Below are 16942 nucleotides of genomic sequence, written 5' to 3'. Positions count from 1 at the left end.
GTGGATTTACTACAGTGACAGAAAGCCCCCTTTCATCATTTCTGTAAATGGCTACACTACAGTGACATAGCTGTTGTGCTTGTAGTGTAGACGTACGCTTCGCTCTGCTGGTATAACTGTGTCCACATTAGGGTGGTTGCCGGGGTATAATTATACCAGTATACATAAAGCCGTGCAACCTTTGTGGATAGACAAGCTCTAAGGATAAAGACTTGGCAGGGTTGCTATCGCCAGCCTGGGTTTGAATCAAGCACAGTATGAGCTCTTATGTCACCCCCCACCTATATCTTTAGTCCAGTGGGACCATTCGGCGCCCAGCCAGGTGTGCACAAGAGATGCAGTTCCTCTATCTGGCCACTGGGGGACAGTGTAATGCCTGGCCTCAGGCCAAATGACCTCTGATTGGTCTCTCTCTCTCTCTGTGTGCGCCCTCTGCTGGTGCCATGGCAACCTGGAGGCCCCGCACATAGGAGGCCGTGCTGGTAAGTTGGGCCGGAGAGGGAGGGGAGAGGCTAGGATGGGGGCTGGGAAGGGACAGTTTAGGGGAGACATATGGAGAGAGGGGAAGTATTGGGGGGAGGCTGCCTCAGGCCCTCCAGCCTCCCCTGCCCCCCAGGTCCCCCAATCACCTAGCAGCCCCCAGCAGTCCCCCTGCCCCCCAGTCCTCCAGCAGCCTCCCACCCCTCCGGTCCTCCAGCCTCCCAGCAACCCCCGCAGGCTGTGCCAGGCTCCCCGCCCAGCTCTCCCTGCCCCAGAACCCACTCAGTCTGTGCCAGGCTCCTGCTGCCCCTCACTGTCTCCTCCAGCCCCCCTCGCCTTGGCTCCCGTCCTTTGTGACAGCCCCTGCCTCCCCTCCTGAGGCTCGGGCCTCTCCCGCACCCGGCCCCGCTGCTTGGGGACTCGGCGACGGTTTCTCGCTGCGCAGAACTCTGCGCTGATCTGGTGGCGTTTTACACCCGCTGTCTGCCGGCGTGACTGACGGGCCAAGGCGCAGGGTGATGGGGAGAACCAGGGCACTGCTTTAGTAGAGAATGAGCGTTTTCCACATTGCCAGCTGAGTGCACCCTTCAAAGGACCGATAGGGCCAGATCTTCAGCTGCTGTACGTTGGCCTAGTCCCAGTGACAACAGCGCACGCACACAGAGACAGGTCTGCAGCCAGTGCAGTGTGTTTGGGACCTGGCCTCTCTTCAGATTGTGCCGGGTCCCTGTCTGTAGCACCTAGTTATAAAAATAAATCAAAATAGCCTCTTCCAGTTTAAGAAATGTAGGGCCATAATCACCAGTGACATAAATGGTGCTGGGCTGGCTGTTGCAAGCTGGTGTAACTTACTCATTGTAAACAGTGATGCAAATTGGTGAGAAAATGGATTTAACGACGTGAAGTGGTAAAGCAGAGAGGTCCATTAGAATTTCAGTGTTCCCTCAATCTTTTTGAGGCCAGGGACAGGCTTGCTGCCTTCCTAAACTGTGTCAGGGAGATCTCAGGGACCAGCGCCTGTCTATGGACTAGTCCTTGAGAAACTGCATTAGATCACAGGGGCAGGGGGGATAGGGAATGTACACCAGGAAAGAAACTAACTGAAGGGTGTAATATAATCAAGGCTCTTTCTCCAGTCACATTCATTCCTGGTGTAATGGGTGCAACTCCACTGAAATCTGTGGGACAAATTCGCTGTTGGGTTAACTCCTTGGACGTCAATGGAGTTACATCAAGGATGGATTTGGCCCATGAAGCCTGCTTTGCTGAACATTCTGCTGTTAGTTGCTTTATCTGCTATGCATCCTCTTCTATCCCCTTTGTTAGGGGTGGTGCAGCAGGAATATTCTGCCCTTATGTGACTACTTATGTCACTGCTGTATTGGACTGAGAGATTCCCATGTTTATACATGAGCTTGATTTGAGCTTTAAGGATGGAATGGTGACAACCTGGTTTGGAAACAAACTAGATCTCAATAGACATGGGAACAGAGTGAAAAGGGAGGGAGCAGCAACGGCAGGGAGATTTTGAATCCCCAGTGGGAAGACGTGTAGGGCCAGATACTGATCTCAGTTACACCCATCTCCTTTGGAGCTGGTAAGGCTCCAGGGGTGTCAAGGAGGGAAGGATTTGGCCTGTAGTATCTATTGACTGTGGAATTCACTCGCCATCCTCCCTACCCTTGATCAAGTTAATTGGAAATGCGGATGGATTGTTTAATCAGCAGGGAGTGAGGTGGTGCTGGATTTAGGACAGCTTTCTCTGAACAGCAGCAGAGGAAGCTGGTTACTAAGGATGGATGGAAAAGCCAGGCAGCAGGATTTGTGGAAGGAGGAGCCTACTGTTGGAAGGACTGTGCTGTGCATCTGGGGATTATATTTGACCCCTGCAAGCTGCCATGTATTTTAAGGATTTGTGAGCCTTTGCTGTTGTCTTTTCAAAATTGTAGCTTGTTGTTTTACATGTGGGTACACATCCTACTTGTAGTTGTGTCCACACAACTTTACTGAAGTCAGTGGGGTTACACTGACATAACGGGGGTCAGAAGTTGGTCCATGCGGTTCAGCTGCTTCTTATGTGCTGACTGTATAAGGCAATAGGTGACGCAGGTGATTCAGATTGGAACTGTTGGGTTTAAACATTTTCATTATAGAAATAAAAATCTTGCCACACTGGGCTTTACAGTGAAATTGATTATAAACCAAAATGAAACTGGCTGGGCTTGTTTTACTGTCCAAGCTGAATGTAATGTGAAGTTTATCCTTTTGTAAAAGGTGAGTAAACCCTAATCTTAAATAGGACTCATGTGGTGAATAGGCCTTGTGCTGACCCTCAGCATAGAAGTGAGTTTTATCCAAAGTAAACAAACAACATACATAGTGAAAAGTAAAGTAGATTTAAGAATACTTCTTTTAGTGTTAATGATATAAGGTGTAATAAGTAACATTGTAAGGAAATGTATGGAAATATTATTTTCAAACTGATAGAGAGTCTTTGAGTAGGATAGGTTCAAGTTGTCATTTATGTTACAGTAGTGTCCAGAGTTTTCAACTGAGACTGGGGCCCCTTCGTGCCAGATGCTGTATAGACACAATAATGAGACAGTCACTGCCCTGGAGAGCTTATCATTTAAAAAGACAAGACAGACAGGTGAGGTAGGGGAGGTAATATCTTTTGTTGGACCTAGTTCTGTTGGTGTAAAGTACAAGGTTTCAGACTACACAGAGCTCTTCCTTGGGCCTGGGGGAGGAAATCAGAGCTAAATACGAGTTGGCTCAGACACTGTGATTTCCTTCCCCATACCCAAGGAAGAGCTCTATGTAGTCTGAAAGCTTGTACTTCACACCAACAGAAGTTGGTCCAGTAAAAGATATTACTCACCTCTCTTGTCTTTCTCATATCCTGGGCCCAGCACCGCTACAACACAGCAAAAGACAGACAAAGGAAGTATCATTATCCCGCTGTCACAGATGGGGAACTGAGGCACAGGGAAATCACATGACTTGCACAGGTCACACAGGAAGTTTATGACAGAGCACCTGAGTCCCAATCAAGTGCCTTAACCACAAGACTATCTTTGCTCTTTGTTTTTTTGTACATCTTAATCATTCACATTGAAATAATCAGCATTCAAGGCCTGCATATACTGTACATGTGTTGAAAATGTACTTTGGGCAGTGGCAAAAATCACACCAACTTCAGTGGGTGCAGAATGGGGCCATTAAAAGCCATAAAACAGCTTCAAGAGTTGGTAAATCAATGTGGGTCCCATCCCAACATGACTGTTGGGCTTAAAACAACAGTCAGAGTCTGGGGGAGTGAATTAGAAAGACAAATGCTGAGTTATGATGAAGCAGAATTCATTAATACAAGCAGACAGCAGAACTGGAATTGCCCGTCCGGATCCCATTGCACTTCATCCACACAGGCACCTGCAAGGAGGGTGAGTTACAAGCATTACAACATCAGATCAGCTCTTCTTGGCTGATTAGAATCAAGGCAACACAATATTTTTGTTTCTGAAGATTTGGAGCCAAATTCTGTTCCCAGTTACATTGGTGCAACTTCACTGAAGTCAATGGACTTTCACTGATGATGCTATTATCATTATTTACGTATTTATTTTATGGAAAACAGATGGCAGAAGATTCTGGAAGTGAACTGCTAGCTAGGTAAGTGGTATGGGGTGAAGGGTTTGGTGGAACATTGGTCCACCTTCTATGAGTGGAGGGGGCCATAGGTGCCGACTCCGTGGGTGCTCTGGGGCTAGAGCACCCAAGGGGAAAAATTAGCGGGTGCTCAGCACCCACCAGCAGCCAAGCTCCCCTCACCTCTGCCTCACCTCCCCCCCCAGCGCGCCGCATCCCCGCTCCTCCCAGTGATTACTGCCCCCCTCCCCCCGCCTAATAGCCGTTTGGCGGCACTTAGAATTTTCCAGGAGGGAGGGGGAGGAGCTGGGATGAGGTGCGCTCGGGAGGAGGCGGACAAGGGGCGGGGACTTGGGGGAAGGGGGGTAGAATGGGGGCGGGAAGGGGGCAGGGACTTTGGGGAAGCGGTGGAATGGGGGTGGAGTGAGGGTGGTGCAGAGGCGGGACAGGGGCGTGGCCAGGGGCAGGGCCAGGGGGGTTCGAGCACCCACCTGGCAGAGGAGAAGTCAGCACCTATGGAGGGGGCTGTACAGTTTGAATGGCTTCCACCTCAGTAGAAGAGAGGCTAGTCTTCATGGGGACAGGCTGGCTAGAATAGTCAGGAGGTTGTTAAACTAATAACAAAAGGGGAGGGCAAAGAAAGGGAAGATCTGAGCACTCAACACAAAATGGAGATGTTGAGAACAAAATTAATCAAGGAACCAACAGACATAAAGAGAAGAAATGTGCGGAGGGGAGGGAGAAGGAAGCTGTGTGATCATGGGAGACTTCAATTTGAATGAGGTATGCTGGAGGTCTCATGCTGCCAGTACTGAGACATCCTTGGAATTTCTAAATATTATAGATGACAACTACCTAACTCTGTGTGGCATCTAACCCAGGGGAATTCTTTATTAGACTTTCAGTATTACACTTGACAGATAAAGAGGAACTGATCACAGACCTAACAATTAATGGTAGCTTAGGTACAAGTAATCAGGACTTGATCACATTTATGATGTGCAAACAAAATAGAATCCAGACCTGTGATCCATATATTTGATGATTTAAAAGGGCCAGTTTCTCAAAGCTGAAAACAATTATGAGCCAGATCAGCTGAGAGGAAGAATTTAATTATACAAATGTGAATGATAATTGGGAGTGATTCAAAAACACTTTATTAGATGCCCCAAAAGCCACAATCCCACAATTGAGGAAGAAGGCTGCATTGGTGTAAAAAAAAAAAAGTCCTGGTTTAGAGGGGAAGTGAAGGCAGCTATGAAAACTAAATATATATATAACAAATGGAAGAAAGGGAAAGTTGATGATAATGAGTATAAATCAGAAGCTAGGAATAGTAGAAAATTGATAAGGGAAGCAAAGGGACAGAAGGAGAAATCTATAGCCAGCAGAGTTAAGGACAATGAGGAGGAGGTTTTAAAGTATATTAGGAACAAAAAAAATCCTAATAATGTTATTGGTCCATTACTAGGTGGAAATGGTATAATTATCAATAATATGGCAGGAGTGTTCAATAAATATTTTTGTTCTGTATTTGGGGGAAAACAGATGATGTAATCCTATTATAACACTCTTTCTATTCCACTAGTACGTCAGGAGGATATTAAACAGCAGCTACTAAATTTTTAAAATCAGTAGGTCTGGAGAACTTACATCCAAGAGTTTTAAAACATCTGAAACATAAATCTCTGAATTTATTTATAATTTATGTATTTCTATTGGAGGAGTGACCAGAAGCTCAATCATGGTCCAAGGAATGGTTAAAGGCACTGGACTGTGACCCAGGAAATCAGGGTTAATTCCTCCATTTCTACCACAGATTTCCCGTTTGACTTTGAGCAGCCACTTAGGCCTAGATCCTCAAAGATATTTGAGCATCTAACTTCCCTAGCATCTAGCCCAATGGGACCCATATATTGATTGGGGCCTCTCAGCACTCCTGTAATGTAAATAATAAATGGTCAGTTAGCAAGTAACTAGGACATTGTACAGATTATGCATGGCACTTGTTAGCCCTTGCAATATCTGGTCTATGAAATGCTGAAAAAAACCTGTCAAGTATCAGAGGGGTAGCCGTGTTAGTCTGGATCTGTAAAAAGCAACTGAAAGTACTGCATGCATCCGACGAAGTGGGCATTCACCCACGAAAGCTTATGCTCCAATACATGTTAGTCTTAAAGGTGCCACCAGACTCTCTGTTGCTTTTTACAGATCCAGACTAACACGGCTACCCCTCTGATACTTGACACCATGCAAGGCACTGCATTTAGCCGTATGGAATGGAAATCTATCAACCTCATGAAGAAACTTGCACAGGTACAGACAGATATCATCTTCCTTCCTGAAAAAAAACTGGTGCACCTAGATATACAATAGAGTAACCTGTTATATTGGAATAACCCTTTTACTGTGTTAATGACAAAGTACCAGCTTAGTTTCACTATCCAGTGCCACCTGCTGGTAAACATGAGTCTAATCTTATTAATCTTGGCGAATTTCTTTCCTACAGGCTATATGCAGTGTTGTAGCCGTGTTGGTCCCAGGATATTCGAGAGACAAGGTGGTTGAGGTAATAGCTTTTATTGGACCGACTTCTGTTGGTGAGAGAGACACGCTTTTGCACTTACACAGAGCTCTTTCTCAAGCTCAAAAGCATGTCTCTCTCACCAACAGAAGTCCGTCCAATAAAAGCTACTGGAAGTTGGTCCAATAAAAGATATTACCTCACCCATCTTATCTCCTGCTAACATCTAAAAACAAGTCCTGGGCTACAGGAATAGGGTGAAGATCTACGCATCGATAGTGATCTACTGCCATTTGACAACCGCTGCACGTTTACCGTCAGCCCTCTGCTTTGGAAACACATTGAATAGGTGTGATCCACTCATTAGCATGAAGGGGGATTAACAGTTAATGTTTGAGCTTTTCGAGTTGTTGATTCACAGCATGCCAGGCCCTGGTCTAACTTTCCAAAGCTTTAGAATGGTTTCCTCAGTCTAAATCTACAGTTTAGTCTCAGTCCCTTTTGTAACATGCCCATCTCGATTTGAACTCGGAGCGATGTTTAATACCTAACTCCGACACTGGATCATCTGACCCAGTTAACCCTTGAGCTGTCAGAATTTAGCACCTCAGTCCGATGGCTGTTCGGATGAGCAGGACCTTTCCACCTGAGACCAACAGTTAAATTTACTGTCACAGTTACTCCCCTCACCACTGCTGTTCGTCCACTGTCCGTATCCAAAAAATACCCCCAAAATCACTGCACCGCAAACTAATGCCTCAAGGGCCTATTGGTTATTATATTCCTTTGTCTGGTGCTGCGTTTGAGAACCTAGTGTTGATGAAGACACTGCTAGCTTCCCCACTGTCATTTTCTCACGTGCTCTCTCAATATGTCCTCGCTGTGAAAGTGGATCAGCATTGGAATTTCTTAAATCTCTGACTCTTTGATGATGGTGGGGGGGAAAATGTGATCGGCTTTATATACTGTTTTCAATGGGTGACTTGTCTGGGATGACTTTGTAGATGGAATCTGCAAATGTAAGCCAATGTGTCCCCATTGGCCTGGATGGCTGTGGACATTTGTTCCTTTCCATGCTGAGCGCAGTACTTTACAAAATCATCATCATGGGTGGAATTTGACCAAATGTAGAGAATCTAGACAAGACCAACACACCACTTAAGTCATAATGGTCACATAAGGAGTTTAGAAGGCTGTGTGCAGCTTTTCTGTACTCGCGTGAATTTCACCCAATGTCCTTGCATAAGATATGTCCCCTCCACATGCAGCATTTAATAATTTGTTTCACAGGATGTTGCTAATGAGTCCATGTTCAAAATGATCTCTCAGCTGTTCACATGGATCTCCAGATTCACACACTGTAGAGTTAGAGTATTTTAAACTTGCTGCAAGTTCAGATGCTGTTTCAGAGTCATCTGTGGCTTGGGAAATGATCTTTCAGCCAAGACACGTTTGCTATGGGAATAAAAATCTAATCCTTTAATGAGCTTGTTACATTCAGTGTCACCTAATATTGTGTTGCCATGAGGTCCTTTGGGAGAGGAAATGAGTTTGAGCCAACTTCTGACATAAACATAGTACTTTTTTCCTCTTGGCTCTAAATCATTTGCTTAGCAAAGCTAGATTCTCCTTATGGGGGCTACAGCTGGAGGAACTTTGTCAGAGCACAAGTCAGACTCTGCTGAGACAGGCCTGGTTTTTTACTTTTTTCTTCTTTTTTCTTCCTTTCGTCTTTAAAATACTATCAACCCTGTCCTTTTTGCCGCTGTTCTTTCCATGCACAGATGATGAAACCTGTAGTTTAGGGAGAACTGGATGAACTGTTTGTTATGAATTTAGCTCCATTTTTGGTGATTATGATTATTAATAAAGCACTTCTTTTACTGCGGTACTCAAAGACTTCAGTCGTGATCAAGTTGTGGGGTACTGTGCATACAGTGTTAGAGGCATTTGCTGCTTGTTAGGAACTGAGTCATGTGAATGTATTTGCTAGATGTAAGCATTCACCAGAGTTTTCACAAACCATTGCAGCCTATTGATTGTGCACAAACTGTTCACTTTTGCTGTTTGCTATTTTCCGATTGTGTGGTGCGATTGGTCACCCACAGGAAGTCACATGGTATTGTTTCTCCACCCTTGTTTTATGACTAAAACTTTCAAAGCGGGTGGATAATGAGGGACAAATATGAACATTCAGAATACAGTTTTGAATGAATAGTCATTTGTGTTAAAATGAGTGACACTCAGGATTCACATAACCCAATAGTTGTCCAAATAATAAGAGAGGTTCATCCCAGTGAGGCCTCTGCTCTACTCTCATCTCAGATAAGCTCCGTTTTGAAGGCTGAAGTGGAATGCAGATGGTGCATAGGCCCCGTGCTAGCCCTCTGCACAGGGGTAAATTTAATCTAATAGTGAATAACTACTACTGTGACCCTGTGAATCAAAGTGAACTAAACTCTATATTTTTACACATACAGATACTTATGAACCAGGTTTCCTTTGGCTAAGTGACTTTTATTTTAGATTGAAGGAGACAACACACTAAGAAGGAACAAATATAAAGTCTCCATGAGACAAAAAGTGGAATGTGTTTCTTGATCTGTCTCCTTCTACAGTCTGCCCCTTAGCTAGCAGGCAGCCAAGCAGGGTTCTTGTATGTGTTTGTAGAGTGCCCAGGGGGTCTTATGGGCTGGTCCATGACTGAGGCCCTTAGTCGCTATGGTTATACAAATAATAATACTAAAAATGTCGTATGGAGAAATCAGAGTCATAGCTAGGGATACTGCTGTGCCAGACTGTTGTGGTTGAAGCAATAATAAAAGTCTGGAGGTGAATCGGGCTTTGTCTACACTAGGGGTTTTAGCCGTCAGTGTGGCTGCACTAGTGCAAACCCCTAGTGTAAGCAGCCAAAGCCAATGTAAGTCACAGTTTGCATCAGTGAAGTTATCCCTGCGTGAAACGGGGTAAACTGCACAGGTGCAAATCATGGCTCATAGCAACCTCCCTTTTCTACACCAAAGATGTGTGCTGGAGGAGCGACATCAGTAGCCAGCCGCTGGTGACTGCCACTGGGCCAAATCCCCAACGTGGCCATGACGTTAGAGAGAGAAATAAATGATTATTTAGAAACTCAGCTCAATGGCAGGAGCAGGCGAGGAACCTAGAGCATTCTCCAAGCGGAGACTGGTTCTCCCAGAAACCCACCCCCACAAGGGTATTAATTATGTAGGCATTACTACATCCAAGCAATGTGTGTTGGCTGAGCAGTGGCCTGGGGGCAGGAGACTCCTTTGTAGCAAGTTCTGATTAATCCTTTAGTGGGTGGCACCTACTCACAGTCATGATGTTGTGCCAGTGCATTGGCTCCGGAGAAGGGCTGTAAGATAGAACCTTAGGCATGTGTTTACTGGGGACATTCTGTGCCCAGCCAACTGGTTGTTTCAACCCGCTATGAAATCCAAGGTCTCTTCACCCTCCTAGGGGGTTCCCGTGATCTCTCTCCTCTTGGTCTGGGAGTCTGGCTTAATTAATGGTTCAGCATGTGCATGTGCTGCTGTTATGGACCCCAGAGGAGATGTTCCTTATGGGTCCCAAATGGACTGGGTGAAGTCCCCAGCAAGAAGGGAGAATAGTGTCCCCAAAGAACAAGTCTTTTACAGGAAACCTCTGCTATAGTTTGTAGCCAGGCAAAACCCCACAGCCTCAGTCTCTCAACTTGCAGAAGAGGAGAGAGCAAACTAGAAACAGAGAGCAAGAGAACATGCATGTGTCACCTGGCACCTGATTTCTGGTACTGTAACCCCTTTGCACCCATCTGGTTGTGTCTCTTTGTAACTCTGATTCTATCCCTCACCCCTGACTTCTCTTAATCCGCTCATTAAAGGCTGTTGAACCTGAGACAACAGATCCACCCAATACCCTCTGTGCTTCCTCTGGCTCCTCTTCTCTTGGGAGTAAATGAAACAATATCTTCTGGCCTAGATACACTGCTGGTGTTTCTCTCAGTAGTTTCCACCAGTGGATTTCTCCACCTTTACCATTTCCACTGCCTGTCTTTCTATCTCCAGCTCTTATTACAGTCTCTTTTTCCTACCCCTTTTCTCCCTCCCTGCCCCCCCCTTCCCAGGGACATTCCATGTGCTACAAACTCCCAGATACTACGCTGATGGCTGCTTTTAGAAATAGGTTAATGCTGCTGCAAACTCTTTCCCCTCCCAGCTCCTTGTTTTCCCTCCTAAACCCGCTTGTATTTGGTACCTATATGTAGGAACATTTGGAGAGAAAAATAGGAGCACGCCTTTTAACTCCTTTAAAATCCCTGGGGCTAAAGGAGCTTTAGGAAGAGACAGTAGGATAGGAACTGTCCCTCCTAACAAGGATGCTTGGCATGCATACAAGGTTTCCCCCAGCTGTTCTGTGCTCTCTCTGCTCTCTTTGTTCTCCCTCTTCTTGCCTCCAGCACAGCTCTGTGCTCTTCTTATAGGAGCAGTAACGTTTTTTTTTTTTTTATATCGCTGCCCTTCTCACGTCCTTTGGCTCTGGTGAGAGCAGCAGAACTCCTGCCTGCCTGCACAAGCTATTCTTCATGAGAGAGAGAGCCAAGGGCAAGAGACACAGCAGCACCATGAGGGAGAGAGAGTCAGAAAGGGCGTGGAGGAAGCAGATGAGGGTGAGAAAGGGGCAGAGTCTAGGGATGGGACTAAAGCCAGCTTCGCATTACTAGCGCTAAGCAATTTGAGCTTGCAGTCTGCAAGCATTTCAGATTGCACACTGTGGCACTTCTGCCAAGGCCAGCTGCATTTCTCTGCTGCCTCTGCCCTTCCCGGGACAGGCTCATTTGTTATCTGATCCTGCAGAGGTACTGGGACGTTGGATCACTCTGCAGTGTCCTGTGCTCTACAGGGGGATGGAGCCATGGCAGGAGATGCTGATGGAGAATCAGGACCTGTACCAAGAGAGACAGAAGGGAGAGCAGCCAAGTGAGGCAGGGGCAGCCAGGATAGAGCCACTGCAAAAAGGTTCTCCCCTAAATCATGGAGTGGAACAGCCAGAACCCCCAGGAGAAGGAAGAAATGCCCAGGAGAAAGGTGAGAAATTGGGGCAAGGGGACACACCAGGTCAAGAGATTGCAGCTCCAACACAACAGCTGCAGACTGGCACCAGCAGAGCGGGTCCCCCAGAACAGGAGGTGACTCCGAAAGGACAGGATCCAGGGCCCACCTTAAGTCATCCCGTCCTGGATGGAGATGGAAACACCTCCGGAGGAGAAGAGATGCCGAGGGTCTTTCAGAGAGGTGCCAAGGAGGAAGCAGAGCCGCCCGAGGAGGGGAGACGTGAGGAAGCCCTGATGGGGGAGCTCTCTGAGCTGGTGCAGCAGGTGGTGAAGAGAAGCAGCTGGTGGGAGAGACATGGCATAGATGACTCCATCATTGCCCTGAACTTCCTCATCCTTCCTGCAGGTAAAAGTGGGAAGGTTTGTGTCAACTAAGGGAAGGGCCCCTGTGTCTCCTTATTGGTTTCTCATTACACATTAACAGGGAACCGTATTCTCTTTGTGTTAGTAGGCATGAAAGCTCAGCTGGTTATTAACCACCTAGATGTTGCCGCTGATGGGGCGAAAGGCACCTCCAAGTACTGCCCCTGTGTTCCAAAGCCCTACTTCCCATACTGCCCCGTGGGAGCTGCCGCGGGGGATGGTGTCCGAGATCTGCATTGTATGAACACAATTAGCTGTTGGTGACAATTGGGGTCAGCAGTGGGCACAGCTGAGCCAATGCTGAATGCAGTTTAGCTGCAAGTGTAGCGCCAGGCAAAAGGGGCCTCAGATACTGTGGTGATGGGAGCAGCATAAGAACCTGAATATAGTAGAGCTGAACTGTGTTCAGCATCATTTCAGTACCTGTGCTTTAAACCTGCTCAGGCTTAAGGAGGTGATGCAGCTTGTAATTGTTCCTGTGGATCCGGATGAAGTGTACAGGTGAGCTTCAGGTAAGTGGGATGCCGAGGCAGCAGCCTTTTCAGTGCCTCGGTCTCTGATTTAACCCTTTGATGCAAAGATGCGCATCTGGGGAAACCGTCCTTGTTCAGCACTATTGGGCTGCCATTTAATACTAGCTCTGTCTATCCCAGTGAGATCTTCAAAGTGGGAGCTCAGCCCTGCCGTGGAAGCTTTGTTATTGTATTTATATGAGTCACTTCTTATGGTTCTGATGGTGGGTGTGATGGAGGAGAGATGTATTTTTAACTACAGGCCGAGCTGGTCTTGCAGCTTCTCTCAGGATGTGCAAGAATTGCCAATACAGGCCCTCGTTTATCATCTGGCAGCCCGTGAGCATTAATTTTTGCTGTGAATAAGGGGTACAAGAAGCAACCACTTGCGAGCGTAGGTGTCGCACTGTCCTGTGGCTGGTGGTTCTCCACTCATCCTGGGACAGGTATTTCCAGGTTTGTCCCAGTTATACTGGAGTGCTTCTACACCCTACAGACAGTGCTCGCACTCCTTTCACAGGCCCCTAAACCAGTTTGGGAGCTAGCGAGGTGTCATCTCTTGGAAGTGTTGCATCAGGATGGAATTATGAAGACAGCAACCTGCACTTCTACATCTAAACAGCATGAGCCAAATGTATCCCATTGAAGTCAATAATGGCGTGATTGTAGCTAGAAATTGCAAGAGTTAGGTAGCTTCTCAGAAGTGTTTTGAATAAGGAACGAATGGGAGTTGGGTGTTGGCCAAAGCATACTAAGCAGCGTGACAGAGGGCATTGAGTTGGGAGTGGGGAAAGAGAGATGAAGGGAGCTCTTAGGAGGGAAGCTTCCTTGGATGTGGTTGGGTGCAGCTGGAGATACAGATTAAGATGTAGGGAACAGATTTGTGGAGTGCCTTAAAAGTGAGGAGCAAAGCCTTGGCTTTAATGTGGAAGGAAAGAGGTCACCCACAAGGAGAAAAGGAGGGTTTATGGCTGCTTAGCTGAGCTGAACCAGAACTCTGGAACATTTTGCCATCACTGTTTATTTGACCAACCGTGCGAGGACTTCCACTCACCATAATGGCATTTCTCTGTTTGGATATTTGGATGCAATGCAATAACTTATGAATGCTGTATCCAATCAATTCCAAAATGTTAGGGAATGTTCTATTGATTTTGGTGGAAATGCAAAAATTGGAAGGGGGAAATGGGGGACACATGGTGTCCCTGGCATCTGATTAGCAGAGCCAGCTCCTTCAACCACCTATAATAATCTATAGATCAAAGAGCCAATTGATGGCAACTATTAACAATACTCCTCAGTTTAGCTCTCCCACTCCTCCCAATACAGTTTAAAAGTGTTAATACCCTGAAAGAAAGAGAGAGAAAGAAAGGAAAATAAAAATGGTGGGAGGGAAGGGGGGAATGGAGAGGCCTGGGAGGAAGGGGGGCACACACAGAGCCCCTGATGGAGTGGGGGAAGAATGGGGGACCCTGGCATGGGGAAAATGGGGAGCAAACAGATCCTCTGGCATGGAGGGAATGGGGGGGTATAGGGTGGAATGAGGAAAAGGGGGCATGGAGGGAAAATGGGAAATTATTATTTGTATTACTGTAGCACCTAGGAGCTCCAGTCATGGACAAGAGCTCCATTGTGCTAGGCATTATGCAAATACAGAGCAAAAAGGTGGTCCCTGCTCCAAGGAGTTCACAATCAAAATATAAGATAAGAGATAAAAGACAGCAGATGGATATAGATGGTGTGTGTGTGTGTGTACAAGTGAACAATGAGACAGTATTGGTCAGCGTGATGGGCAGTGTTTCAGCACCAACAACCTAACCATTCTGGAGTTATTTGTAGGCATCAAGGGATGCCTTGCTTGTGCCTTCTAAACCTTGCCCCTCCAGAGTCCAATCAGCATAGAGATCCAGTTCCTTCTTGTTAGGGGTTTTTATCTCCCTCTTCCCTTGTGCTCTGAGCTGCAAGCTCAGCTGACAGGAGAAATCCACTTGCAAGACTCCTGTTCATGGAGGGAGGGACAAAACAACAAATGTCTTTTGTCCTCTTTATCGTCCCACAATAGTCAGTCTGATGTCATTGGACCGTTCCGGTTGGGCAGATATAACACCTTCTGTTGGAAACCTGCACACCGCCTTCAAAAGACGAGCCTGGGAGCTTAAATTCATAACTTTGCTAGACACTAAAAATCATGGAGCGAATTTATGGCTTATTACAATAATTATAACCCACTACTCCTCCATTTTCTCCCTTGTTCATGACTGGAGAGGTATTAACTGGCCACTTCACCTTCAGTGGTCCCTTGCAATATGTGTTCTCTCTGATCCTCACATCTAGACTATATCTAAAGCTTGCTGATTCCTTTTGCAGGCCTACACTACAAACTTGCATCGGCCCAGCTGCACCAATGCAACTGTGCCACTGTAGTGTGTCTGGTGAAGACGCTCTAAGCTGATGGGAGAGCGCTTTCCCATTGGTTTAATAATTCCACCTCTGCGAGAGGCGGTAGCTATGTTGGAGGGAGAAGATTTAGATATAGCCTGGATGTGAGGATCAGAGAGAGGTTCAGATTGAAGGTGATGCCCAGGTTCTGACCCGCCAGCTGCGGGAGGCTAGCCCCCGGCCAGCCCCGTCCCCTCGCCCGAGGATCTGCCCCCTTCCCCCGCCGGATCCCCCAGTGCCGGATGAGCGGCGCCCCCAGCCCCTGAGCACAGGGCGGGACGGTGGTGAGCGGCCCCAGCCACTGAGCACAGGGTGGGCAGTGTATGGCCCCCCTGGCCCGCTAAGCACAGGCTGGGCAGCCCCAATGCCTCCAGCCCCCTCCCTCCCCCCCTGAGCTCCTGGCAGAGTTGCCCCAGCTCCTGGGGCCCCCCAACGCTGCGCGGCCTCAGCCACTCCAAGTCCCGGCTGCTCTATCCCCAGCACGCTGCTTCCCTGAAAAGGACCAGCCTGCCTGGGCTGGGGCCAAGGGGGAAGGACAAGCAGGGCTTTGGGGAGGAGCGTGGGCAGGGCCACGCCAGGCTGTTTGGGGAGGCACAGCCTTCCCCAGCCTATGCGCCACGCTGCCCATGGTTATGGGCCTGGATGATGGTATTGTCCATGGTGGTTGAGAAAAGAGAGAGAGGGGAGGTCTTAGCAGTGGGGAGAGGGGAGTTAGGAATTGTGTTTTAGTCATGTTTATCCACAAGGTGCACACACAGTCTCTGTGGTTGGAGGTGGGCAGGGGAAGAATGGGGGATCCTGGTAGGGAGGCTGGGAGGGACACAGAGCCCATGGCATGAACGGGGCAGGGAGTTGCTGGGAGTCCCTGAAATAGTGGGGGATGGGAGAGTAATGCCCAGGGAGCTTGTGGGGGAGACTGGAGGAGTGCAAGAATGCCCTGGTGTGTGCAGGGCACTCTGACTACATAAGTATTTGCCCTTAAACTTGGGGGGGAAAGCGAGTTGGATAGTCAGCATAAAGAGAACCTTCATCGTAACCCTTTTCGTCTGTCACTGACAGTCCCGGAGACTACATGAACACTTCCCTGTCCCATAGATTTTCATCTGTCAAGCAAGCTAGGTGCTTTTATGGCCCTCATCCCCGTTGTATCTGAACTGGGTACCTGGATTTCCACTTTACCTTGGTGAGAAGAAGGAAAATGGAGACTCCTTCAAAATGAGATCTCATTTGCCCAGGAGAGCTGTAGTTCTTATGGGGAAAGCAGTCCCCCTGGGTCTTGCCTTGGCCATTATACTGGTCTGATCTTGACTATCTAGAAGACTTAACAGCTCCAAGGTTTTTCTTTCTATCTCTAGGGTTCCTGTGTCTGCGTTCAGACAATGCCCTTCCCTTCCTGTTGGGCATCTTCATCTTGGGCATAGTGCACCACACTGTAACAGTGAAAGGAAGCCACTTGGCCAGCCACAATGCCTTGACGGAGTCCAAGTCTTGGGGGAAAGTTTGGGCCATATTCTTCCTTGAGGTATGTAACCAGTGTGTGAGAATGCTCCTGTGTGTACGTTTATATAGGAAGTGCTCAGATTTCGTGGTGTTGGGTGACTATAAAAACCTAGATAGCTAGGCAGAACACTGCAAAGCTTTACAGCTACACCTTGTAGTGTTGCATGGATGTGGGGTGGTTTGCTGCATCCCCCATGGCATGTGTATGTGAATGTGTGCATAGGCACCGACTTCTGCTAGTGCTGGAGGGTGCTCGACCTCCCTCAGCCTCCAGCCTCGCCTCCTCCCGCCCCTGCCCCACCCCCATTCCAACCCCTTCCCCAAAGTCCCCGCCCCAACTCCACTCCCTCCCTGCCCCTA

The 16942-nt window shown here is 47.6% G+C and overlaps 1 protein-coding gene across 1 annotated transcript in view; it reads left to right on the top strand.

The window, feature by feature from the left end:
- The window catches only part of FADS6 (fatty acid desaturase 6), a 50704-nt gene that overhangs the window by 24347 nt on the left and 9415 nt on the right, over window positions 1-16942 (top strand). Inside the window, exons 2-3 of the mRNA XM_054048107.1 lie at window positions 11558-12114; window positions 16438-16604. Of these exons, the coding sequence (XP_053904082.1) occupies window positions 11562-12114; window positions 16438-16604 (720 nt within the window). The 5' untranslated portion in view covers window positions 11558-11561. The remainder of the gene's footprint in view (window positions 1-11557; window positions 12115-16437; window positions 16605-16942) is intronic.

The sequence above is a fragment of the Malaclemys terrapin genome, chromosome 13 (genome assembly GCF_027887155.1).
Source record: "Malaclemys terrapin pileata isolate rMalTer1 chromosome 13, rMalTer1.hap1, whole genome shotgun sequence".
Taxonomy (NCBI): Eukaryota; Metazoa; Chordata; order Testudines; family Emydidae; genus Malaclemys; species Malaclemys terrapin.
This window is presented reverse-complemented; position numbering and strand designations above follow the sequence as displayed.